A 26665-nucleotide genomic window follows, 5' to 3' on the forward strand; every position below is an offset into this window, starting at 1 on the left:
CAGTTTCTCCGTTGACTACTGTTCCTGTGGGGCCGCTCCATATTATCATCAGCCGGCTATGAGGTACTTTGTGATTGTAGCTCTAACAATAAAATATCTGTTTCTATCTTAATTTTATTCGCATTTGCTCAACTGATATAATTGGCTCGGTCAGGTCTCAACCCAAAAACTGGTTGATTGTTTTTTTGTGGTAATAAATTAACTAAAAAGTTTTTTAAAGAAGAAAATACCAATACTAGCTCGTAAGTAAAAATAAAAATAAAAATAAAAATAAAAATAAAAATAAAAATATTAATATCTAGATATTTTTTATGTTATCGAGATTGAATTCTATAACTATCAAAAACTATAAATAAATCATTTTTATAAATAAACTAAATTCCAAACCTGCCTGTTTCTAACCCATGATTAGTTTAGTTAACCTTATAAATTAACAGATTGAGTCAGAAACTAATTTGATTTTCTTTTATTTTTCTAAAAAAATCATCATATTTGGTTTTTTTTAAAATAATCACTTGAATTAATTTAGAGTAACTTACTCAATTCAACCGAGTATATACCTATTAATTTTCAAGTTAGATATAAAGTCTAATTGGGGGAACAAGTTTTATAAAATTTTAATTTTTTAATTTTAAATTAATTTTTTTTATTGTTTTTATAATTATTTTGATGTTGATGTGTTAATATTAAAAATAAATTTTTAAAAATAAAAAATATTATTTTAATATATATTTTTAAAAAAATACTTTAAAAAAGTACATCTAAAACAATCACAATCACCCCGTAATAAATATGGTCATACATTCCACACGAGGGATTAATTGGAAAAGAGTTACTTTTAAAATGATATGAAAATATCCTATTTGAAAGAAAGAGAGAGAGAGAGGGAGAGAGAGTGAATGTCACCGTGTATGTGACCTCTTCTTCTTCTTCTTCTAGTTTGTTTTAATTTTTTAATGAATTTTAAAATGCTGCATTTGATTTGTTAAACCTCCCCACTCCCTCCCCATATATCTATATATCCTCCATCCACAAAACCCCTGCGGTCACAACGCTCTCTTCAACCCCCACCTCATCAAAATCCCCCCCTCCCTCTAAAAAAATCTTGTGCCTTTGTGTCCATTGAAAACAATATTTTCTCGTTTTTTATTTCTTTTGTGTTACCAAAATGGAGTTAACAAACGGAGAACTGATCAAGGCTGATGCCCAAGAGAAATTAGGGAATAACGTAGCAGAGGCAAACGGAGTTGCTGATGGAAATCTCGTTAAGGGGATTATTCAAACAGGATTGGCAAAGGAGAATCTCTCCAAATCCGTCCATCCCTCTCCAAATTCAAACTCAGATTTTAATTACGATGATCCAGCTGGAGATATCAAACCTGCACAAAAGGATCAACAGGAAGACGGTTTTTGCGAAATAGAGATGGAGGAGGAGAAACAAGATTCGGCAACCGAGATATTCTCTTCAGACGATGCCGTTGAAAGAATCACACCAACCGGAAATCACGTGGAGAAAGAAGAGAATGAAGATATTATAGCCGTTTCACCCAAAGTCAACGGCTATATACAAGTAATCCAGCCTGATATTCATCTCCCAAAGCCAGAGGCACCTCCAGGTCTCTCACCTTCATCTACACCTTCCCCACAACAAAACGACGACGTTGTAACCCGATCCAAATCATTGCCTAATAGTTTCACTGTCGTCGACATGCCGTCCATCGGAAAATTCATCAAGGACAGAAGCAACAGCATATCAGCATCGATTTCAAAAAGATTTTCCTTTTTCAAGTCCGATGACGGTGATGATTATAACATAAATCATAAGGTGAACTCATTCGACTCAGGCGTGACAAGGTTCAACATATCGGGACTCAAAGTTACAGTGAAGCTCAAAAAGGACGACGAAGAGGAACAGATTAAAGGACGGATAAGTTTCTTTTCAAGGTCAAATTGCAGAGACTGCACCGCGGTCCGTTCGTTTTTTAGAGAGAGAGGATTAAAGTTTGTTGAAATCAACATTGACGTGTATCGGCAAAGAGAGAAAGAGTTGATTGAGAGAACCGGAAATTCTCAGGTGCCGCAGATATTTTTCAACGAGAAATTGTTTGGTGGTTTGGTGGCTTTGAATTCGTTGAGAAACAGTGGAGGTTTCGAGCAGAGGTTGAAGGAGATGCTAGCGAAGAAATGTTCAGGGAATGCGCCGGCACCAACGGTGTATGGATTTGATGACCACGAGGAGGAATCAACGGACGAGATGGTTGGGATAGTGAAGGTTTTGAGGCAGAAATTACCAATTCAGGACCGTCTGATGAAGATGAAGATTGTTAAGAATTGTTTTGCTGGGAATGAGATGGTCGAGGTGATCATTCACCACTTCGATTGCGGCAGGAAGAAGGTACGTATAAATACGCTGTCGTTTAACGTACCCTAAGCTATGCTAGTTTTGTCGTACTGCTAAATTCTAGTTTGACTTTCTTTTTGTTTAAGCTTTGACTAGTCTGATTCTGACTAATATATTGGCGGAGAGGAAGGGAAATATTCGGACGATAATTAATGTTAGCTTAAGTTGGAAATGACGATAATAGACATGTTGTTTTTGTGGATTGGGGAGAGAAAATCAAGTCAGAGGTGGTGGTGTCTCCACTTTCCAATTTAAGGAAAGCAGACATCAATCATTCCGAACACGCAGATGGTGGAGGGAGGATCAACCACCTTGTTTGTTGAAAATAAATAAATGATTTGATTAATCTCATACTTAAATTGGCTATTAGTGCTGGTAGTAAATTGCATTAGGGTTCACAGATCCTGGTAAACGACATGATTAAGGCTGTATTTGCTGGTAATTGCCAATGTGTGCACGCAAATGCAGTCACATAGGTTGCCAAATCAAGCCTGCCCATTATTATATGTGAGTATAAATTATCATGTTAAATGGACTTCATCCGAGAATACTCTTTGGTCATTCAAAAAAATGATAATTATTTGGTGAATAATAGTTGGTGCAGGAAAAACAATCCCAAAATCTCCGGAATTAGTATCTTCGGTTGACTCCTTTTGATGCATAGCTGCCTATTTAGGAGTGCTGTCCATACTAAAGTTTGTTAATTTTTATTTTTATTTTTAAATTATTTTAATATACTAATATTAAAAATAAATTTTAAAAAATAAAAAATATATTTTAAAAAACAAATACTCACATTTAAAGCTTTTGAGTTTTTATTGATCTTTACGTCTTAAGATTGAAAAGCTAGTAAAAATCCCTCAGAGGCTGAAACCATCACCAGGAGCTGTTTGAGCGGGTCCCACTCCCTTGCGTATCATGATAGAGACCACTCCCAGACGTTGGATCCGCTCCACCCAACTCTATCCATTATCCATCTAGTGAAAAGGGAAAGGCAAAGTTGCTTTTAGGATGTTGGCCTGTTGGGCACGTCTTTAGGCCTTTCCTTCCGTAGCCCCAAATTCCGCCTTTTTCCCAACATTTGATACTTGAAAGTTCTCCTTTTCATAGGTTTTTTTATAACATGTTTATTTTCTGAAAAGTTATTTTAAACAAATTATTTTTTAAATTTTTTTGTATTTTTTTATCATTAAAAAAGATGATCAATGAAAAATACTTTCCAAACTTTCATATATTTGTTTGTCATTAGAAAAATTGATCAACGAAAAACACTTTCCAGTCAAAGAAAAATTTGGCTTAGTTTTCAGGAAAATGTTTTCTTGGAAAATTTCGGCGGAAAACACTTTCTAAAAATTGTGAAAAATTTAGAAATATCATTATTTGTTGATTATATCAAATTTGATACTCAGACTTTTAATTGCTATATATATTTTGTTTTGAATATTTATTTTTTAATTTCATCTTTTAAAATTTAATTTTTATATTAACTTTGGTTCTTATTTTTATAATTGCTATTTGCTTTTTTCTTATCATTTTTTTATTGAAAATTTTTATCTATCAAATCTGGTCCTCGTTCTTTTGATTATTACTTATTTTATTTGAAATAATTTATGAAATGTAAATTATTATTATTTCAATTTCTTCATCTTTCAATTTTTTTTATTTTTTATTTGATCTCTATTATTTTGATTATTATTTATTTTATCTGAGATAATTTATGAAACTATATATATTTTTTTCAATTTCATTCTCATTCAACTTTTTAATTTGTAAGATTTGTTCCTCATTATTTTAATAAACTTAAAAAAAATAAAACATTAATAAGTTATTTTCCAGCTCATTTTCCATAACATAACCGAACACTAGAAAATAGTTTCCAACTTATTTTTTTATACTACTAAATATCAAAAAATACTTTCTCGGAATTCACTTTCCTGGAATTCATTTTCTCCGGAATTCACTTTCAAAAAAAAAACTACTTTCCAGTAAACAAACGGGGCCTTAGTAAACTAACACAGTTACAGCTTGACAAAAAAATTTAGTATATACATAGGATATAAAATTTTTAGGAAAATAGTGAAACGCTAATAGAAATAACAGTTGTGTAAATAATACTTCATTAATAATAAAACCTCGTGATTATCATGAAATAGAGATGAATAACACAAACTATGTCATTTTTTTTTACAAAAACCCTTATATTTATTTAAAATAACATAAAATATAATCATTTTAAAGAAGATTTAAAGAAACCTATCTCATATTAATTGTTTATTAAATATTCTTTGAAAAAAATAAAAAATATATATATTTGTTTAAAAAACTTGGAAAGGTTTGTTGGTTTGTCTCCTTATGCATAAATAAGTTTTGTATTCAAACTAGAATTTCTCTTCCCACAATTCCCACAACTGCCAATAATCTCACATATTTGTTTATTTTGTGTTTCAAAAATATTTTAAAAAAAATTTAAATTTTTTTTTTTTAAATTTATATTTTTTTGATGTTTTTAGATCATTTTGATGTGCTGATGTAAAAAATAATTTGTTTAAAATAAAAAAAAACTATTTTAATGTATTTTCAAGTGAAAAACACTTTGAAAAGCAACAATTACCATATTTTCAAGCTTCCACTAGCATCTATTTCTCTTATTATAAAATTAACATACCCAGTAAAGAAAACAACAAGATATAATAACAGATTCAAATTATAAACCAGAAAAAAGATAAAAAAAATTATGCAAAAGAAAATACAATAATTTATAGGAAAAAATTGTTTGTTCTTACCGAGTTCCCCTAAAAACTTTTGTGATAACTGAAGTTTCAATCCTATGATATGAAAGGTGTTAGAAGAGACTGTGGGAGTAAGAAAAATAAGGAAAGATATGAAAGGTTTCAGAGCATCTCCAATGCAAAATACTATTTTGAAAAGCTAAATTGATAAAATAGCATTTTGAATAGTATAAATATAGCTTTTTTTTATCATATCTATTCCAATGAAAAAAAGCCATTTGAAAAGCCATTTATATTGAAGTGGAAGAAAGAAGTGTTTTATTATTTCTTAATAAGTTTGATATTTTTTTTTTCCACATGGCTATATTTAATTGCTTTATTTTTTTAATGACCCCACTTTATTGGTTTTGGTTCTTTGGAAAGATATGTAGGAATAACATTTGTGGGAGAAAAAAGACATTTTAGTATTTTGTTTGGCTTTCTCCTTGGAGTATGCAAAACAAGTAAAGAAAAGCTAAAATATTAGTTTTTTATTTTTAGTTATCCATTTAGCTTCTCCATTAAAGATGCTCTTAGAAAAGACCGTGGGAGTTAGAAAAAGAAGGAAAGAGACAATGGATGATTTTGTAAAAAGTAGAGTTTGTGTTATTAAGGGTATTTTTAGAATATTGTTTTTAATGTTAATTCTAAAAATAATTACAGTAGTAAATAAGAGGGTCTTTCATTTGATTTACTTTTGATTATTTTTTAGCAATTGAATTCTATTTAAAATTCAAATCAGTACCCTTAAAAAAATTCCAAACTAAAAAATTGATTTAACACTTGGAATTAAATTCAGAGCTGTTAAGAAAAAAAAAAGAGCAAAGAAGAGATGGGATCTTAGCGTTTTACATTGCTGACCATAGAATGCATAGAATTTGAAAACTTTCCAAATGAAGAAGACAATGAAAAAAAAAATTGAATGAAAAAGGCAATGAAAAGAAATTAGTTCTTATTTCTGGTTTTGCATGCTCCATTTTGTGAAGTACTTTGCATCATTATTGGTGCATAATCAATAACAAGTGAAGCCAACTAGATGGACAAGGTTGCGGCTCCCACCACTTTGAATTTTAGAGTTCCGTTCTTACATTGATGCTAATTGCTTTTCATATGAAAACATATGTAGGCTGTTGAGATTGGTAAGCAGTTGGCCAGGAAGCACTTCATTCATCATGTTTTTGGGTAAGAAGTCTGTCTCCTGTATGAGTGCAACATGTATTGGTCATCATAATTTTTAACAGTTTGTTTTATTTTCAATGTACTTGTAGGGAAAATGATTTTGAAGATGGGAACCATTATTATCGTTTCATTGAGCATGAACCATTTATTCCCAAATGCTACAATTTTAGAGGGTCTACCAACGACAGTGAGCCTAAGCCCGCCGTTGTGGTTGGACAAAGGCTCAACAAGATAATGTCTGCAATACTAGAGTCACATGCCTCTGATGACAGGTGCCTTCTTGATTATGCCGGCATCAGCAAAAGCGAGGAATTCCGAAGGTACGCTATTCTCGTTTCTCACTGGTTTTACTTTTACTCCATCTATTATTGTGCTTCCAATCTCACGCGTCCTGCTGGAAAGGTATTCCTCACATTACTGCTGACCAGATCTTATTTAGCAGCCATCACCTTTCCAGTTTCTGCAAAAAGAGCTCCAATTGTCATTCATAAGTATCTAATTAAGTTAAACCACTTAGTTCAATTTATGGAATAGCTCACACAAGGTGGCATGGAGGTTTAATCTTATTGTTGATGTAGTGAATTTGATCAAGAGGGTGCCGAATTTACAAGGAGAGATTCTTGTGTGTATAAAAAGGATTCAAGTAAAGGTCGCCCATAAAGAACATCGGAAAGAGGGAAGGTAGAATATGAATGGTCAAATTGAATGGCAGAATGATAGGAAAGAGGACTGTTTTAGCATAATCATTCAAAGGGACGGGAATATAAATGGTATACTTATAGGTGATCATCCAAAAGAAAATTACAAAATTTATCTGAAGTTAACCTCTCCAGTCTCAGTTTGGTTCATTTTGTTTTTACTCTTCACTATGTTTGGTTTTGGTTTCAGTGGCTAAAAAGGTCACTATTATACCCGAGACTGAAATGATTCATTCATATATACATGTGGATTGAAATACCTATATACTTGTGTTTCTATGTGCTGATTTACAAGACTTCCATAATCACACATGTCCTTTTATATTCAACTTAAGTGGTATTGTGCCATATTATATAATGAAAAAGCACATGTAAACTTATCAACAAAGTTCTCCTACTCTGAGTGTTCATTTCCTTGAAAGGAAAATTTGCACAGGATCAGCATCAACGAAATCTTAGCGTGTACCGAGATACTGTTAGGTTCTGCTGCAATGCAGATATACCCACTTGTTCTTTGGCAGTTAATGTTCCGAGTCACTTTAGCTTCTCTAAGTTCATTTCTGTCCATCTATGAATGCAGATATGACAATTTGGCTCAAGATCTTCACAGGGTGGATCTCCTAAAGCTGTCACAAGATGAGAAACTGGCTTTCTTCTTGAATTTGCACAATGCCATGGTCATCCACGCTGTAATTAGAGTGGGGTGTCCAGAAGGGGCAATTGATAGGAGATCCTTCTATTCCGACTTTCAATACATTGTAGGAGGATCTCCCTACTCCCTAAATACAATTAAGAATGGAATTCTCAGAAGCAACAGAAGATCTCCCTACTCATTAGTAAAGCCTTTTGGCACTGGAGACAAACGCTTAGAGGTAAAAATTTCAGCTGAGGTTGGCTATGTCTGCTAAACTTTGTTTATTTTTATTTTGGTACTTCTTTGAATGTGAACTTGATTTCTAGCAATGCATTAGTAACTTTCAAAGTAGTACGTTATTTTCCGTTTGAAAGATCAAGCTTGCCTCAAACACTCTTACTCGTTGAGTTCCAAAGAACGAGAGAAATGAGCTGACCTTTGAAGTTAACTTGAATATATTTAAATGAGACAGTGGCTAAGAACTTGAACTGTCTCCGATGAAATGGCAGGTCGTTCTTCCTAAAGTGAATCCATTAATTCATTTCGGGCTCTGCAATGGCACAAGATCAAGCCCCACAGTGAGGTTTTTCACACCCCAAGGAATTGAAGCTGAATTGAGATGCGCTACAAGAGAATTCTTCCAACGTAATGGAATTGAGGTGGACTTGGAAAAGAGGACAGTTTACCTTACACGGATTATCAAGTGGTGAGCAATGGAGTGCCTACTTACGTCTGTGCCTTTTATTTTCATTAAAAGTTACTAAGACTTAGATGTTTCCATGTGATGTGGTATGGTAATCATGCACACATTCATTGCATCTCAGGTCAAAATTATCAAATGTATGATCTGTAAACTTTTGGTCTGCAGGTTCAGCGGTGATTTTGGGCAAGAGAAAGAAATTCTGAGGTGGATTATCAACTACTTGGACGCAACTAAAGCAGGTCTACTGACGCATCTTTTGGGAGACGGGGGCCCTGTTAACATTGTGTACCAAGATTATGATTGGTCTATCAATGCTTAAGTATCCCAGAGTGCCGTTGTCTGGAGATTTTGGTAGGGAGGAACTACACTGGCCAGGAATATCTGTATATAATACCATAAAATTCGAAACCCGTTACCTTGCCATGATCAGAGGTTTGAAATCAGAAGAATATAGGGAAACATTACCTTGCCATGATCAGAGGTTTGAGATCAGAAGAATATAGGAAAATTATTGATTTACAAGAAGTGTAAACCATGGTGACAGTATAAACCACTGTTGTCATTTTGTGTTTGTTTCTAAGTGCAAACATTCTTGATAGACGTTGAAAGGAAAGTGATACTGCTGGAATACTCAAACTTTCTGCAATTAGCTTTCATAGTTTCTACTTCATCCCCCCCCCCCCCCCCCTCCATGGTGGTTGCATTAGGAAGAATCATAACAGCAATCCCCTTCGGGCCTTCAGCCCTTCACTGCTTTGCAATAAGCAAGGAGCCAAGGAATCAAAATAGGCTACTTCTTGCAAGGCAAGGTTCATTACCAGTACCTCCTCGATCTCGAGTCAAAATAGCCCATACATTTCGGCAACAAAAGAATGTTCTCTTATGTGCTTGATACAACATTATAAAAGTTGCTTTTCCGTTTGATCGAGGAAATTCAGGCCTACCATTTTATAAACACCGTCTAACAAAAAAAGAAAAGAAAAAGAAAGGAGAGGGGATCTCACCAATCCTAAGTAAAAGATCTCTCTTTCCATATTTTTTTTTTTTTAGTTTAACGTTTTTGTCCAAACCAGTTTGCGTGTATCTCGATTAATCCCACGGGCTTTGAAGTTAATGACTATATAAGCCTCCAATGACCATCATATAAACAACCACATAACTCGAACTTGAGATCACAGAGGGAACAAACCTCTCTTCTATATTCTAATGCCACACGGTTGAGGATGGAGAGAAATGCTCTCTTCTAGTCATGAACATATTTTCTACACCACTACACTATTTTTGCTCTCATAAATATTTATGAACTCAAGTATTTAAAGATTCTATGCCTACAGCAAATAACTTTATTTTGCAGGTCTCAATAATTTCCTGTTTATTTTAATATTTTAAAAATTCTTTTAAAAAAATTTATTTATTTTTTCTTTGCTTCTAATTAATATTTTTTTTATATTTTTAGATCATTTGATGCGTTGATATCAAAAATAAATTTTAAAAAATAAAAAAACATGATTTTAATATATTTTCAAATTAAAAACATTTTAAAAAATAATTACAACCATATTCTCAAACACATTCTAAATTTTTCTCGTCATTGAACTGTATCGCAGGTAGTGACCTATCCAATCCGACCTTCTACAGCCCAGCCTAAACATATGTCTCAATGGGCCCAACTCAAAAACCAGGGAGAAGCCCAAAAACCTTTTCTAGAGGCCTGGAACAGTAGCCTAGCCAGTGCCCAAAAACCAGGTAGTGTTGTCTCTCATGCGGAGAATTCCTGGCCAGGTTATGCTCCTTGCGGGGCCTATTATGCCATGGTTTTACACGTACTCGACACCAATAGCAAAATAAAACTACCCTGACGTAGTATAATGTAGTCAAAATCAGATTTTTTTAAAATAACAGGTTTCATGTATTTTTAAAAAAAATTAAAAGTTTTTTCTAATAAATTTTAATATATATTAAAAAAACCATTTTAAAAAAAACTTAAACTACAATATCAAATATCTCTTATTAGGTGTTTAAGAGTGTAACAACGATTATTTTTTTTTATCAAATAACCAATCCAATCAAATAATTAAAGTTTTTAGATGAAGTTTCGAGATATAATATATAGATTTTATAACACTTCCCCTCGAATAAAAGTTTTTTAAGCTTAAAATTTTCACACACCCCTCAAATAAAACCCTTTTAAATTTGAAATTTGTACAATCTCACACTACATCACACTTAATTTTTATCAAATAAAATAAGAATAATAAGATTCGAACTTACTTGAATAATCATCTTATACAAAAGATTAAGCTCTCGGTTTAGGTTTCAATATATAATTTATATAACTCTCTAATATTTTTTAAAGTTTTTTTTGCTTGAAAATATATCAAAATAATAACATTATTTTTTTAAAATTAGTGGGTATAATATAAAAATATTAAAAAAATTATTTTTAAATAAAAAAATAAAACTTTTAGAAACATATATACCGTAATCCAAATAGTTCTAGAAGGTGTTTAACATTGAGATTGAAACTATCTTTTGTTAAATTAATTTTTTTTAAAATTAATATTTTAATATTTTTTAATTTTTTAATATATCAATGTTAAAAATAAATTTTAAAAAATAAAAAATATTATTTTAATATATTTACAAATAAAAAAAACATTTTAAAAAACAGCATATTAACCAACACCATCTTAAATCAAAACAAATTTTTAAATATGAAAAAATAAACTACGAAACCCGTATATATTATAACCAATATGACACACAAATGACATATCAACTCAGTCGAGCTAAGTTTAAAAGCGTTGATTCTTGGATATAGTGATTGTTTTGAGCGGCAACACACTGAAACATGAACGACAACAACTACGGCCAGCCACCACCAGGGAAAACAACGGCGGCGAGTTCGGAGATTGTGTCATTTATCTTTTTGGTGATGAATTTTGTGGTTTCGTGTGGAGGATAGGAGAGGAGAGAGTTTTTGATGGGGTAGAGGAAGGACTCGTCGGTGGCGGGGGTGAGGTGTTTCCAGAGGAGAAAAGGAGTCGAGTGAGTCGGAGGAGGAGCGAGTCGGGGTGAGTTTGTTTGTAGAGATCGAAGAGGAACTCGGCTGTGGATCGTTGGCCATTGGGATTGAGTTTAGGGTTTTTTTTATTTGAAGGATTGTGGAGATGGCTTGAAAACGAAGCGGAGGGAAGATTTGAGAGAAAAAGAAAGGGATTTTTGAAACTGGTGTATGGGTTCTGGGACTTCTGCTCCCCGGGTTCATTATTGTGCGGCTGTGTGCGTTTAATGCACTTGATTTTGCATAAATGAAGAATTTGAGGTACTTGAATCTCGTGGCGAGAAAAGGTTGGGATTTTGAGTGTGGATTATGAGACTGTTGCTAAACATGGCTTCACTGTCCGCGCTATTGATCTTGAATTCCACGCGCACACAGAAAAAGTTCCAGACCCGCCACCAATATCAAATCCAATTCTAATTCCTCCACTCACTCAATTTCTTTTTACACAAGCACTCAAATTTCCTGCAACCGAGACCACTCCAAGTTAAAATCTATTCACTAACAGGTTTCCAAAGTGAAACACAAAAACGATAAGGATCCACTTTTGGAACAGACTTTGCAAGGCATCTTCTTCTGGGCAGAGGCTCTCATCCACGCAAAATCAACCTCTGGCTAAGGCTCCAATCATCAGGACAAGGCCCGCAAACCTTGCAAGCCATATACCAAGACAACAAGTCTGCAAATTTATCACAAGAATGACCCATTGAAGCCACCATTTCAGTGATCTCAGCTCTTGAATCTTTACCAGGAGGGAGTCAATGGCGCTGCAAAAATCATTTGAGCTCAGGGCCTTGAAATACCAATAGCTCCGCGACTATGGGCAAAGAAAACACCTGCCTCACACCCTCGCGTAATTTTCTCCAGTATGTTGATACTCACCACTGATAGTACCAGACGTGGAAGGTTACACTATTCATTTGCATCTTTTTAAGAAAAATGCGTGTAAATCCATTAGTAAATGGTGACGATGGTGGCTGCTGAGGGGTCAAATATAAGGGAAGGTGGCTGCTAGTCTTGGTGTTTAGGATAAGAAGATGGGTGGACAGTTTTGTAATTTTAATAGGCTTAGGGGTTTTTTAATTATTAAATAAAAAACAATAATAAATTTATATATAATCAAGTAATTTCTATTGATTTTTTTTTTTTGAAAATCATAAAGTTTAAAATGCAAAGTATAACTTTTTAAAATCCGATAAGTATAATTTTAAATTTACAGGATGTTTGCGGTAAATTTCTCTAAATAAAATTACACGTGACGCTACCCATAGGTCCCAAACTGATTCCCTCCTCTAGAACCAAAAACATTTCCCGCCCTGTGTTCCCGCCAAAATGAAAAAAGGAAAAAGAAAATAAATACAAAGCACAGGAACGGAAGAGGAAGCGGAGACAAAAAATCGATCGCTAACTGGTCAAAGGTTGTAAAAATGGAGAAGACAAACGCAGCACCGACTGGTTGTTACAAGTGTGGACGTCCAGGCCACTGGTCCCGTGACTGCCCTGATTCAAACCCTAACCCTAACCCTAGCTCCAATCCCAGTTCTCCCAGATCTTTCCCTTCTAATAACAATAGCAGCAGCAATAACAGTAATTATTTCAGTGGTAGTAACTCAAAGCCGGCAAAAGCAGCAGAGAAGCCAAAGAAAGTGCCAAGAAGTAGGCCAAAGCTCACACCCGAGCTTCTACTCGGGGAAGATAATGGGCTTGGCTTCATTCTTCGCCACTTTCCTCGCAACTTCAAGTATCGTGGCCGCGGGCACGAGGTACCATTTTCGATTTTAGCAATTTTGATCAATTTCAAGCAAGCATCAATTAAATATTTTATTTTCATATTTGCAACCCTTTTCCTTTAGCTGTCTGATGGTATTTAACTTCATTCTCGATTTTATTTTATTCAAGTTCAATTATTTTTGTTCTGTTTTGTAGGTCAGTGATCTGGGAAACTTGATCGGTTTATACAGTGAATGGCACTCTCATTTGCTCCCTTATTATTCATTTGATCAATTTGTACATAAGGTGGAGCAAGTTGCCGCTACGAAACGTGCAAAGGTAAGAAAGTTCTTTTTGGAAAAATATATTGAGCCCAAAATGGTAATTTTAGACCATAGCAGATGATTTACTTAAGCTTATTAACATGTAGATACTGAATATGGGTATCGTGACAACACACATATCATTGTTTTTCAAAGAAAAAATGAATGCCATTTACCATAAGTTTAATCATTGTAAATGTAAAGTGAATGGCCATGCTTAACGCAGATCATATCATAAACAATTTAAGAAATTTGACATTGTTGTAAGTATGACTTGATATGCACTAGATGTTTTTTGTGGGACTGTAGCTTAAACTTTATAAAAGCTACCAGAGGGTGTTCTTTTGGTACACCCCCTCTGAAATAAATAAATAAATAAAATTACATGCTTGAATAAATGAACAAAAAAATTGAGTTTTTCGTGTGGTTCTTCCTTAATTAAGATGAATTTAAGGCAGGAACTGATCTTACAATTATAGCCAAAGTAGCTTATTAGGAGATCCAGTATTTCTGATGATTTGCTTAAGGACCTTTTGTGGAAGGTGTTGGGCAACAGAACATACAAAGCACGAATATATATGCACAGACAACTTCCATGAATCTTCTCATGTTAATTTTTTGCACTATTTTGAGCAGATGTGTGTTCGAGAATTGAGAGAGAGAGTTGCCAGTGGAGGGGATCCAACAAAGTTGCGTGAATCCTTAACTGAACATGTCAGTGCAAATGTTGAGCATGGTATGCTGGCTGTCTTGCTGTTACAGACGCATTCTGGTCTCACTTATGTTTGCATATTTATTGGGTTTTTTTCCTTGAACCAAAACATACTCTGTATACCTTTGAAGGGACATGATTTATTCTATGGTTATTATGGTCCCTTAGAAATGGATAACAGCATAGGTGAATGTGCAACCATTCATCCAATAAAAAAATGTAAATGAAAAGAAAAAATTAAGTTTCTTGTTGGCTTTTAGAATTTTTATGGGTAAAGTTGGATTTTTGTTATGATAGACTTGCCTAACTTCCCTCTGTCATTGGTCCTTAGAAATTTCTTGATATAACTCACAACATTGCAACAATCTCAGTGCTAGTCTACCAATTTTCCTGTTCCACATGTAAGCAACAAGCAGTCGACACTATGTTCTAGAGCATTCTGGCAGAAATGGCTCTCTAAAGCAGCTAGACTACCTTTGGGTGCCGATCAATCCTGATTAGAGCCAAAAAAAAAAAGAGCCACTATCTAATAATGCTCCCTTTGAAATGGGTTTTTGAGAGAATTTAGTGACAGTCCTGTTGTTTAATATCAGTGCATGAAGGGATTCCTCTCAAGAGAATCTGTCTCATGTTTGGATGCTTGATACTTTCCCATAAAATTAAGTCATTTTGCTGTTATGCTCTAGAGATGCATTTCATTTTTTTTTTTAAATCAAGTTAGGACATCGTGCCTAATTTTCTCTCTGGGGCTATAAACAGAATAGTTTATTGGCTTGATAGTTCCTTATTGAACTTGAGATCCGACTTGTATTCTTTGCTCAACATTTTGGCAAGAAATTGTTCATAAAACCCGCACCTGTTTGACACTTGACTGAGCTTAAGCATCCGATTAAGTACTGCTGCCAACATAAGATGCTTTTGTTTTTATAACTTAGTGCGGTTCTCATGTCCTTGTTGAATTCTCTTAGATCTATCTACACCTGATGAAGGCTTGAACTCTGAGGTAACTCATAATGAGGAAGATCCACTTTCAAAGAACCAAGATGTGGATGGTTTACCAGAAGACATGCTTCATGAGGTTTATGATAGGGCTACTGAAGTAAGTGCTATTTCATTCAAAGTTTTTCCAAGGTTATTTATTTCCTCACATCTGTGGTTCTCTTTGGTTGTCAGAATTTGTCAGAAAAGAAGAACTTGTGCAATTGATATTTCATTTAGTGGATAGCATAATCAAATATATAATTCTAATGTTTCTTCTGTTCTCAAAGATTCATTAATTTTAATGCTAATTATTATTTTTGGTAATAGCCTATGGATAACATTAATTGAAAGATTTGCCATGAGATCCTGATTTGTTCCTTGTTTTAAATGACATAGCTTGGTGGTGATTTAGAACAAAGAGGAAAGGAAGATAAGCCTCAAATTTACCACGGTATTTTGAATTCACTAGAAAAAGGAATCACCTTAAAACATGAGGAAATCCATATCATGATCTATGCTTCTGTTTCTCTTGGGTGTATTTGCGGGTGGATTTCCATGTAGATTCTTTTGCTAGGCTGGATTTATTGCAAAAACAATGAGGATTAAAGAGGGTTATGGTATTTCTTACCTTGTTCTCTGTTTCACTCGAGTTCCTAAGAACTTAGGTTTCTGTTTTACCAGTCAGATTCTCCTTTCTATCTTGCGCGGTCTTTGTGGTGCATGTATATTTCTTCAATCCAAGAGCCAACAAAATCATTAGTTTAAGTTTAAGAACTATGGCTGCCAACTCATATAAACTTTGATTAAGAGTCCTGAAGTGGATTGTTGTTTCCTAAGGTGGTATGTTACCAATGGTCTAGGCTTAAAAAGAATGAGGAGAATGTATGAACTATGGCTATATTTAATAATGTATGATGGTCATTTTAACTACAGGAACCAACTCAGACCTTGGACAGGAGGGACATGGAATTACCAAATGAAATTAATGGAGCTAGCTGCTCCAATGAAGTTTCGATCTCAGAAGAACAGAAAGCTCGCATGGAAGCTAACAGGTTGAGGGCACTAGAAAGAGCTGCAGCTCGGGCTCAGTCATAGCATTCAAGCTGTTTATTTGGTTCGTCTTACGCATTTAAAGACTATGGGCTGTTTTATAGTATTGTTAATTGTTTACAATCAAGGATGATGGCTTTGTTTACTGCCAAGCCTAAAAAGAGTCGGGTTTTTCACAAATGATGATAGGGTGCATTTTTCATTGAAATAATCGTCTGAAAAGCATCTTTGTATATATCACTGCTGTCGTGATATTGCTGGGTTAGTAGCTGATATCGCCACTTAATATTTTATTTGTTTTTGTATTTTAAAAATATTTAAATATTTTTTATTTGATTTAAATTAATATTTTTAGATTATTTTGATACATTAAAATCAAAATTAATTTTTAAAAAATAAAAAATGTTATTTTAATATATTTATAAATAAAAATTACTTAAAAAACATCAATAACTATACTGTCAAATACCTGGTTGGTCAACCCGAGGGGCAAAAACAGACGAGCGACCTTCGGGACAACTAGGCCAGGTAAGAGGCACAACTAGAGGAAACATGGACTTCATGTGATTGAGAACCCTCTCTAGATAGCTCTTGTTTTTTTTAATAACTAATTGCTTGATTAATGGGCTGGACCAACATGGTTGTCTGAATAGCGAACGCAAGTGATCAGTGCTATTTTCCAAAAAAAAAAAAAAAAAAAAAAACATTTTGTCATGTTTGACTGGTCCGTCGTTACTCGTCACCATTTTTTAGACTCGCATAGAATAATTTTATCATGTTCCCTTAAATCAAAGTGGGAGCATTTTCAATTTATGGAAGTACCTTCATCATACCAATTTAAGATTGAAATTTAAAATATTTCTTAATAACAGAGTTAATTGCATCTAGACATGACACTTCTATAAAGATAACTAACACCATAATTCCAGCCTAAAAATCTCGTGAGTTGTGTGGTGTCGTTTTCAAAATTGATTATATATAAATTTAAAAACTTGATTATATAAATTTACTTGATTATATATAAATTTATTACTTTTGATGTGCTGATATCAAAAATAATTTTTAAAAAATAAAAAAACATCATTGACATGTATTTCAGCACGAAAAGCTATTTGAAAAGCACCCACAACCACACTGCAAAAGAAAGCAAAGCAATTAGAGTTTAGACTCAAAACTTAGGTGGCTCAAACATGGCTCTAATTCTGGCCCCACCCCAATCTAGTCTAAATCATGGTTAAACTTAGAGGTTGGTCTCGGCTATCAAATTAAAACAAAATGTATTTTTAAGAAAAAAAAATAATAAAAAAACTAGAAAACAGACAAGTTTTTAAATATTTTTTTTTAAAAAAACTGACAACGAAATAATGTTTTTTTAAAATGATACTAAACCGCTTCTCATATTAAATAAATTTTCTCTTGATCAGCAGAAGTTACTGTTTCCATAATAATAGCATATACAGCGAAGAAGGAAGGAATTCAAAGGACCCCGCTCAACAAGGTTGCGCGATCAACGTTCTCGGCCTGGATATCAGGCAACATCGTCGGGACTGTCTACCCTAGCAAATCGTAATCTTGGTCCAAAATCATCTATCACCTTGGTTGTCAAATAAAATTCAACTTGACAGCTTGCAATTAGAAAGACTTGATATGCTAGTTGCTCTCCCATTCATCATCCACGCAATTAAGGGCATGTTATGTTTGGATGTGTGATTATAATTTATTTTTAAAATATATTTTTGTTTGAAATAATAATTTTAAAGCATAAATACAATCGTGCTCAAAAAAAGAAGAAGAAAAAGAAGAAGAACTATTGCTACCACTAGCAGAGTCAATCGAATTGGGATTGCACCAGCAAACCAAGACACAAAAAAAAAGCCATAACGCGAGCTCAACTACGCCATGCCACCCACTTGAATCCCATTTAATGCTGCCACATTTCTTGTTAACTCCGAATTTATCACTGTCTACAAAGCATGTCTCCATCCTTTTGCCTGCCTTCATTTCCCTCACCCATTTCTCGAGACTCTTAACTGCACGCATAGTGAAATATAAGGCTGTTCCTTTTCTCTTCTACTCAGCTGGCCTACCGCTCCCATTTACACATGCATACGTACATACATACACTCACTCTTGAATTATTACACACCACACCATTTACTTTTTTTGTGGAGTTGTTATAATTAATAAGAACAGGCTACAAGATATTACAGGTAGATCTATAAGACATCTGGGAGGGAGAGGGTTGGGTTTTCTTAGCTTTGTATCATTCATTCATAATTTCGTGTTTTATTGATTTCCCAGCTGCTTCATCTTCATCACCTACCACAAAAAAAAAGTCTTTTTTTCTTTCACTTGTAACACACTTCTCTGATTGCACTAGTACTGCTTGGTTTGATTCTTGAGGCAAAGCAAGCAAATGGGGTGGTTGCTTATTGAATTGGGTTTTGCATTTCGATGCTGATGCACTAAAGTTTAGGTGAAAGAGGAGCTGAGGGAGTTCACGTTGGATCTCATCACCTCAAAGTTTCAACATTTTTTTTATTTTAAATAACGGGGTTTTGGGTTTTGAGCAGCCCAATAAATTGAACAGAAAAGGAATAAAGATAAAAATAGATGCATTATTGTAATTTTCCTCTGTTCAATAATGCCTTTTGGGAATTATATTATTCGTAGTTCCAGAAATAAGAGAGGAAAGGAAGATTTACTATTTTCTAGTCTGCAAGTTCTGAGTTCAGCTCACGTGAAGGCTAAGCTGTTGTGTCCGTGAGTTTTGCAAGCAGTTCAAAGCAAAGAGTTGGAGAAACGATGTCAAATGGTCAGTCCCTGTGTCTTACTTTGATTGAACCTCAGACTTAAATTCACCAATGAGGCGTTATTTGGCCTTAAATCCCCGTCTGAGTGAGTAGACGAGCTTCCATTACTGCCTGCCTGCATGTTTCTGCTTCAAAAAGTTGTTTCAAAGCTGTCTAACTGTTTTAATGCAGTCAACGGAAAATGACAACTTCTCGGCGCATCTTCGTTGATGAAGATGGTTTTTCAAGCTCGAGTCTTCTGGTGATATGCAGATCTTGAAGATTTGGTGTTTTAAAAGTGATTTGTGTTGTGGTATTTCCAATTAAGAAGCGCCAAAAACAGGACTTGAAAGTGATTTTGGCCTTCTGGGTCTTTGGAAAGATTTTGCTACTAGGACTACTACAAGGCAAGCACATCAAAGATTCGGTGTTTTTGGAGGTTTTAATATCCTTCAGCTGTTTTTGGAAACAAAAACAAAAAAAATTAACCCTCCATTCTATTTTAGAGTCGACTTTCAGAAAAAAAAAACATTCAATTCAAGGATTAAGATGGAACCTCTGGTTTCAAGGTACCCTTTTCTCTTCTCATTGTTATACTTCACTGTTGTTTCTCTTCTTTGTCCAGTTAGATCAGGCGATGCTGAGGCCCTGTTAGCCCTCAAATCAGCCATTGATCCTTTAAACTCCCTCCCATGGCAACATGGAACCAATGTGTGCAAATGGCAAGGTGTCAAAGAATGCAAGAATGGAAGGGTCACAAAGCTTGTTGTAGAGTACCAAAACCAGAGTGGTACTCTGGATGCCAAAATCTTGAATCAACTAGACCAACTTCGAGTCTTGAGTTTCAAAGGGAACTCACTTTCAGGCCAAATCCCAAATCTTTCTGGCCTTGTCAATCTCAAATCTCTCTTCCTCGACAGCAACAACTTCTCCGGTGATTTCCCAGATTCCATTACAGGCCTACACCGTTTAAAAGTCATAGTTTTAGCTCGAAACCAAATCTCTGGTCCAATCCCAGTGTCAATCCTCAACCTCAGTCGTTTGTATGCTCTTTACTTAGAAGATAATAACTTCACTGGAGCAATTCCTCCTTTGAACCAAACCAGTCTAAGATTCTTCAATGTGTCTAACAATAAACTCTCTGGTCAAATTCCCGTGACCCCACCATTGATTAGGTTCAATACACCCTCTTTCATTGGCAATCTCAATCTTTGTGGTGTACAGATTCAGAACCCTTGCAACAATTTAAATTTCGGACCATCTTTAAGTCCAACCTATCCATCTTCAAAACCAACGTCCAAACGTAGCAAGACAATCAAGATTGTAGCAGCAACTGCCGGTGGGTTTGTGTTTCTTATAACTTGTCTGCTTTTGGTATGCTGTTTTTGTTTCAAGAATGGCAACAAGAAAGAAGGGCCGTCAATGGTAGAAGAGAGAAACAAAGGGATTGTCGGGGTTGAAAGGGGAGGAGAAGCATCAGGAGGTGCAGGTGGCATGGATGGTAATAATGGTGGAAGACAAGGGGGGTTTTCGTGGGAGAGTGAGGGTTTAGGGAGTTTGGTGTTCTTGGGTGCAGGGGATCAGCAGATGAGTTACAGCTTGGAGGATTTATTGAAGGCGTCAGCTGAGACTTTGGGGAGGGGTACTATAGGGAGTACCTACAAAGCTGTGATGGAGTCTGGGTTCATCGTGACCGTTAAAAGGTTAAAAGATGCAAGATATCCCAGGCTCGAGGAGTTTAGGAGACACATGGACTTGCTTGGTAGGCTAAGGCATCCCAGCTTAGTCCCACTCAGAGCTTATTTCCAGGCTAAGGAGGAAAGGCTAATTGTATATGATTATTTCCCCAACGGCAGTCTCTTTTCTCTCCTCCACGGTATGTCGCTTAAATCACTCTTCGTTTATTTTCCAATCAATTAGTTTAAATCAGTAATGATTATTTCTCTGATTTGATCAATTATTTTACCCTTTCCTTTGGTTCTTCCTTTGTGTTTTGCTTCTAGTTGCCTGATTATAGCAATATTTAACGGTCCAATCTGTCGAATGTTAAACAAGTTGTGGCTGGAATAAATGGTTTTTTGATTTGAGGTTTGAATGTGACGAGTAATGATTGTGTTTTCAGGGTATTTTTTATTTAAAAAATATTAAAATAATGTATTTTTTTATTATTTAAAAACATTTTTTAGACGTAAAAGAAAATTAAATTTAGGTATCCATTCGTAGCCTTCCATGCATTGCTCATTAATTATATTCACATAAGAAGAGGGTGAGATGAACGCCAACAGCAAAATGGGGTAGCATGTTCCCCTCCCTCGATTCAAACCATGTCATGTGCTGTGCTTTTCCCACCTGCCCACATTTTCCATTCTTGGCCTGGCCCTCGATTTTTTTGGCCATAGATAGACTCTGTTTATAATTTCTAAGGTCGAGTAAAGACACAGTGCCACAAAGGAGGAGCTCTATTCTACTGTATTTAATGGAGTCAGATACTCTGTAGGAGGTCAAGGAAATTAAACAAGAATAAAAATGTAGACTGGCACACGTGGCTCATCTAAACACCTCAACCGTCAGATCTCCTCCCATGCAGCTGTGGCCCCTCGTTTGTGTACCCTCTGTCTCCCTGGAAAGTTGCCAGGAAAATGAGCTGGTGGAGCGAGCGGCCATTCATTGAAAACCGAAGAAGAAAGAGGGAGACAACACAACAAAAGCAAGAAAAGAGAAAAAAGACAAGGCTAATATGCTTTTCCAGTACTGCTAATTCTAACTTTTTGGAGATCATCTGATCAATCATTATTAACTTTGAACTGAACATATATGGAGTGAAATGCCTGGAGAGAGATTTGTAAAAATGATCATGTTGCAGATGCTCTATAATTCAAACATGGGTCAATATTCTTTGAGCACCGGTATAATTAGGAATGACCGTAATAGCTATAGGCATTCTAGACTTTCTTGCATTTTTGTTTTTGCAGCAGAAACGGTATTTTTAAAAAAAAATTAATTTTTTTTGTCTGATTTTTGTTTAAAATAGTTTTGATATGTTTATGTTAAAAATAAATTTTAAAAAATAATATTTTAATATTTTTTTTAAAAAATATTTTGAGAAACAACTCTATTATAATAACAAACAGTGGGAGAATCTTACGGGGATGGCCTGATGGGGTCTGGTCTTTGAAAATATTAATGCTGTAGTTGATAAATAAATAAAAAATGGCAGCTAACAATAATAATGGAGTAGTATCTTTTTATCATTTTTCTAGAGATTTAGGTAAATAAGGACAGTTTTTTTTTCAACAATAAGAAACTCAATCTCGAAAAAGTTTAAGCTTTAAAATTGACAACATACTCTGATACCTGCATGTGCCGAATGTGTCTGTTGACTCCAGCTTGCCTTTTGTTTTGTTGTGTTCTTGCATGGTTATGGTGTCCAAATGTATTTTTTTTTTGCAGTTAAATGGGTTGTGGAATGTGGAAGCCGTCAATATATATATATACACTCCCTCTCCTTCAAGAGAGTACCGCTAAGCTAAATATGCCCACTGTTCATGTTACCTTGTTAGCTAATACTTGTTTTTATAGATTTTGATAATGCCATTTCCCGACAGTTTTTTCTTCAGAGAATTATAAAGAAAAACATATTTAAATTTATTTGTTTTTGGTCAAAATGTCTTTAAATTTATGTTCCTAAACCTTAAAGTTAATATGAATGAAGAACTTGTATTGTTTAAGTAATGCAGTAAATGAACAGATTTAAGACCAAGTAGAAAGAGAGAGAAGGTTTACCAAGGAAAGGAAACTTGGCTTCTGAAGTTCACAGGAAAATGTAAAATTGCTTCTCTATTAAGAATATTTGTTCACTAAAAACTTTGTCACCTCTTGTTCTGCTGTTTGTAGAAGTGAGAAATTGGGGGAAAAGCTTAATGTTTTCCGCAAGGCCTTACATTCTCCACAGAATAGTTGATGAAAACTTTGCAATTCAGATGCATTTAGTGGTTGATTTTCCTTGTCATCAACTTTGTTATTTTTGCTTCATGAGTTGCATTATGTCGAACCCTTGAGAGTTATTCCTTTAATCCAGTGCTTTGAAACTGTCTTGGATTTTGCTCAAGAACCTATCAGCAATGAGGAGGTATGACTTCTCTGGTTGAGAGGGTTATTGACTTAAACATCATCTTGGCGAGCAGAGCAGTAAATCAGCAACCATGATCTCTTTATCTCGTGTTTAAACCGATTTTAAAGATTCGAGACTCAAATAGTTCGCTTGAATTTGTGTTTGTTCTTATCTGATCCCATGACATATTTGCTTCCTTTCCTTTCTTGCTAACCCCAATAATTGTGGACTCACAAACTAGTATGCTTTCAAAATTGCTGCTTGGATGCACATTTGGTCTTGGAAGGTTGACATTATGAGTCCTGGCTGGATTTGAGAACTGAAAATATTTATAATGCTAACAAATTAGTCGCAACCAAATGTTCAAAGGTTTAAGTAGTATTTTATTGGACTGGAAGCAACTGCGATTCCGAATCAACCTGGAACATTCATCAATAAAATGCCTCTTTTGTTTCCCTGCAATAAACTTTCTGCATAAAAATCATGAGTTTCTTTCCTTGTAATGTCAATCCATAAATAGTGGTCTGAGCTCATAGAAACTCTAATGCAAAGTTATCATCTGCATTTCCTGTTGTATTAGGAGAATTCTTGTAGTATCCTGGATTACATTCTCTGAATTCTTTTACAGGAACTAGAACTTCAGGCGGTGGGAAGCCACTTCACTGGACTTCGTGTCTCAAAATAGCTGAGGACTTGGCAACTGGACTGCTCTATATCCACCAGAACCCTGGGTTAACCCATGGGAATTTGAAATCCTCCAATGTCCTCTTAGGCCCTGAATTTGAGTCCTGCCTTACTGACTATGGTCTGACCATGTTCCAAAATCCAGACTCACTGGAGGAACCCAGTGCCACTTCTCTGTTCTACAGAGCCCCTGAGATCCGAGATGTACGAAAACCATCCACCCAACCAGCTGATGTCTACAGCTTTGGTGTACTCCTATTGGAACTTCTTACTGGCAAGACTCCCTTCCAGGACCTTGTTCAAGAGCACGGTCCAGATATTCCTAGGTGGGTTCGGTCAGTACGCGAGGAAGAGACCGAGTCCGGAGATGACCCTGCCTCGGGTAATGAGGCTGCAGAGGAGAAACTCCAGGCTCTTGTAAACATTGCAATGGCTTGTGTCTCACTCACACCAGATAACCGGCCGTCAATGAGGGATGTCTTTAGGATGATCAGAGATGCAAGGGCAGAGGCTCGAGTTTCATCTAATAGCAGTGACCATTCACCTGGAAGATGGTCAGATACCGTTCAGAGCTTGCCTAGAGAAGAACATTTGAGCATTTGAGCGGTTAGTAAACATGGCGGCTTTAATTTGGAAAAACATGTATTCTTGAATCTTCAACTAGGCATTTGTAGAGTACAATCTTGTAAAGTTTCCCATCTTCAATATTTGGTTTAGTTAGCTTGCGGCCATAGAAGTTCTTAAGTTACATAATGTGCTATTTGACATTTGTTGAAGGGGTTGTTAAGGATGGTGATAGGATAGTAATTGTCCTGTTCAGCTGGGCAGATTTTATTCTCACTGTTTTCTGGGCCCTATTCCCATGGCCATGAAAGGTTGTATTTTGAAGAGCGATTACTTCACTTTGACGATAGATACTGTTTGGTTACCACCTAATTCTTTCTTGAATGGAATCACAATTCACTCCATCTTTTGTTGTTCTTCTTTGCATTACTTCCTTCTATGCATTCAAAGGATTTATGGAGGAATACATGGAGAAACGAATACAATAGGCAATTCAAGACTCTCAAATAGAGCAATTACGCATGAGGCTTGGTCATTAAAATGAAAAGGCTCACGTTGTGGGATTCATGGTGGGCTGCTGGGCTTTCTGGTGGATCGTGTAATCACCTGAGCGATCCCTTTATGAAATTACCATACTACCCCTACCCGCACCATCGAATTGGCAAGCCTTCATGGGAGTTTTTGTTCTTAGTGAGGTTTCGGAGATATCCGAGGGTGGTATTGTTTTTTAAATTGTTTTTTGTTTGAAAATATATTAAAATAATATTTTTTATTTTTAAAAATTATTTTTAATATCAGCATATTAAAACAATTTAAAAATATAAAAATATAAATAAATACCTTTTGAAATGCAAAAACAGATAGGATTTTCATGGGAGTTAGAATCCATGTCCCTCCAGAAGAACGAAATGGATTCAGATTTCGAACAGCCAACCATTAACTCTTAGGTTAAAATGCATCACAGAAACATGTAACGAGTTCTGTATTTAATTTTGTTTTTCTTAACTTTATTGCCTTTTCCTTTGCTTCTTTGAGGATAAATCATGTGTTACTATCAGATCAAAGTTGTTAAAATCATGATTTGATTAGTAAAATTATACGATTTTACAAGTTAATATAAACTTAACATATTAAATCATTTATAAAACTTAAAAATAGATAAAATCAAATTAAAATCAAGTAAAGTCATTAAAATTAAGTGAAATAATGTAAAAACACGATTTCAACACTATTTTAACGATTTTGGCAGAAAATATATACTGCCCGTAACCCTTGCCTCGCTCCAGCTGTCCAGCGACTATTGGGCCATTGACTATTGCACTTTGCGCGTTCTTTCATCTTTCTTTCAGCTGTTGACACACACACACACACACACACACACACACAGAGACAACAAACAAAATCTAAATCCCTAAGCCTAAAATTGTCTACACAAAATCGTGCATCTCTGAACTTCTTTTAACATCTCAAATTCTCAATGCTTTTGTTCTACTGCTCCCGTTCGCCACTCGAAAACAAAGGTAGAAAGTGAACCAGGAAACGTGAAACTGCGTGAGTGAGCTTAACTCGGGCAAGAAGGAAAGAAAGGCACCTTCGGGCACACAAACGCTGAAGTGGAGGTTTCAAGTCTCCAAACTGGCCAGGAAAGAATAGATGCACGAAGCAGCTGGTTTGCATTTTAGATCTGAGAATCAACGAGTGAAGAAGCCAGTTGTTCTGAGCGAACCTGAAACAGGGAAGAAAGAGCTCTATATAGAGTTGGGTGAAGTGAACTTTCAGCATTTCAAAAAGGGAGTATGGATCCAGGAGATTGAATGAGAGAAGGGCCCGGATGGAGGAGAAACTGGAGAAATTTCCAGTATTCGTTCATGAGGAATAGAGGATGAAATTTCCAGTAATTTGTATCCTCTCCCTGGTGCTGTTTGTTTTGGGTTAGTGGAAGGTAAGGAAGATAATGATGTTTATAAAGGCTGAGATATGGTGGAGATAGCTCACGATTTGATGGGCATGGTGTTGGTTTGTGTTTGAAAGGATGGCTATGGTGATGTGGGTATCTGGATCGGTTGAAATCTGGAAACATTTCCAAACTTCTTTGTTGGTCCTATGTTGTTGTTTCTTGGTTTTTTTCCCTGGTCCCCCCATTTGAATTCTCCGGTGTCCACCATTTTTTTGTAGGAGAGAAAATCTGGAATTAATGCAGTATTGAATGATTTCTGGGACTTGATTCCTGAAGATGGAATTGGAGGATTAGAATCAGGGTTTATTTTGCTGGGATTTGGGGTTTAATTTGAATC

The 26665-nt window shown here is 35.2% G+C and overlaps 3 protein-coding genes across 3 annotated transcripts; all 3 read left to right on the forward strand.

Annotated features, from left to right (window-relative positions):
- Window positions 1–886: 886 nt before the first annotated feature.
- LOC133696298 (uncharacterized) lies at window positions 887–9029 on the forward strand. The gene is made up of 6 exons (XM_062118450.1): window positions 887–2395; window positions 6296–6351; window positions 6438–6668; window positions 7627–7918; window positions 8190–8386; window positions 8549–9029. The coding sequence occupies exons 1-6, from the start codon at window positions 1169–1171 to the stop codon at window positions 8700–8702; spliced, it is 2157 nt and encodes a 718-aa protein (XP_061974434.1). The 5' UTR covers window positions 887–1168; the 3' UTR covers window positions 8703–9029.
- A 3708-nt stretch (window positions 9030–12737) lies between these two features.
- LOC133696794 (uncharacterized) lies at window positions 12738–16562 on the forward strand. The gene is made up of 5 exons (XM_062119073.1): window positions 12738–13207; window positions 13371–13493; window positions 14114–14213; window positions 15158–15288; window positions 16104–16562. Exons 1-5 carry the CDS (start codon window positions 12872–12874, stop codon window positions 16263–16265), a joined length of 852 nt encoding a protein of 283 aa, XP_061975057.1. The 5' UTR covers window positions 12738–12871; the 3' UTR covers window positions 16266–16562.
- A 1713-nt stretch (window positions 16563–18275) lies between these two features.
- On the forward strand, window positions 18276–24775 carry LOC133697374 (inactive leucine-rich repeat receptor-like serine/threonine-protein kinase At1g60630). Its single transcript, XM_062119857.1, has 3 exons — window positions 18276–19118; window positions 19205–20888; window positions 23752–24775. The coding sequence occupies exons 2-3, from the start codon at window positions 19562–19564 to the stop codon at window positions 24408–24410; spliced, it is 1986 nt and encodes a 661-aa protein (XP_061975841.1). The 5' UTR covers window positions 18276–19118; window positions 19205–19561; the 3' UTR covers window positions 24411–24775.
- The last annotated feature ends 1890 nt before the right edge of the window (window positions 24776–26665 follow it).

This window comes from Populus nigra, chromosome 6 (genome assembly GCF_951802175.1).
Source record: "Populus nigra chromosome 6, ddPopNigr1.1, whole genome shotgun sequence".
In the NCBI taxonomy this organism is placed as follows: Eukaryota; Viridiplantae; Streptophyta; class Magnoliopsida; order Malpighiales; family Salicaceae; genus Populus; species Populus nigra.

What these genes read in the sequence shown, in the direction of transcription:
- LOC133696298 (XM_062118450.1), top strand. Translation starts at nt 1,169, where the DNA reads ATGGAGTTAACAAACGGAGAACTGATCAAGGCTGATGCCCAAGAGAAA. An exon ending in AAAAGCGAGGAATTCCGAAG is followed by an intron (nt 6,669 to 7,626) that starts GTACGCTATTCT and finishes CTATGAATGCAG; the next exon opens with ATATGACAATTTGGCTCAAG. An exon ending in CTTACACGGATTATCAAGTG is followed by an intron (nt 8,387 to 8,548) that starts GTGAGCAATGGA and finishes TTTGGTCTGCAG; the next exon opens with GTTCAGCGGTGATTTTGGGC.
- LOC133696794 (XM_062119073.1), top strand. Translation starts at nt 12,872, where the DNA reads ATGGAGAAGACAAACGCAGCACCGACTGGTTGTTACAAGTGTGGACGT. An exon ending in ATCGTGGCCGCGGGCACGAG is followed by an intron (nt 13,208 to 13,370) that starts GTACCATTTTCG and finishes TCTGTTTTGTAG; the next exon opens with GTCAGTGATCTGGGAAACTT. An exon ending in TTTATGATAGGGCTACTGAA is followed by an intron (nt 15,289 to 16,103) that starts GTAAGTGCTATT and finishes TTTTAACTACAG; the next exon opens with GAACCAACTCAGACCTTGGA.
- LOC133697374 (XM_062119857.1), top strand. Translation starts at nt 19,562, where the DNA reads ATGGAACCTCTGGTTTCAAGGTACCCTTTTCTCTTCTCATTGTTATAC. An exon ending in TCTCTTTTCTCTCCTCCACG is followed by an intron (nt 20,889 to 23,751) that starts GTATGTCGCTTA and finishes ATTCTTTTACAG; the next exon opens with GAACTAGAACTTCAGGCGGT.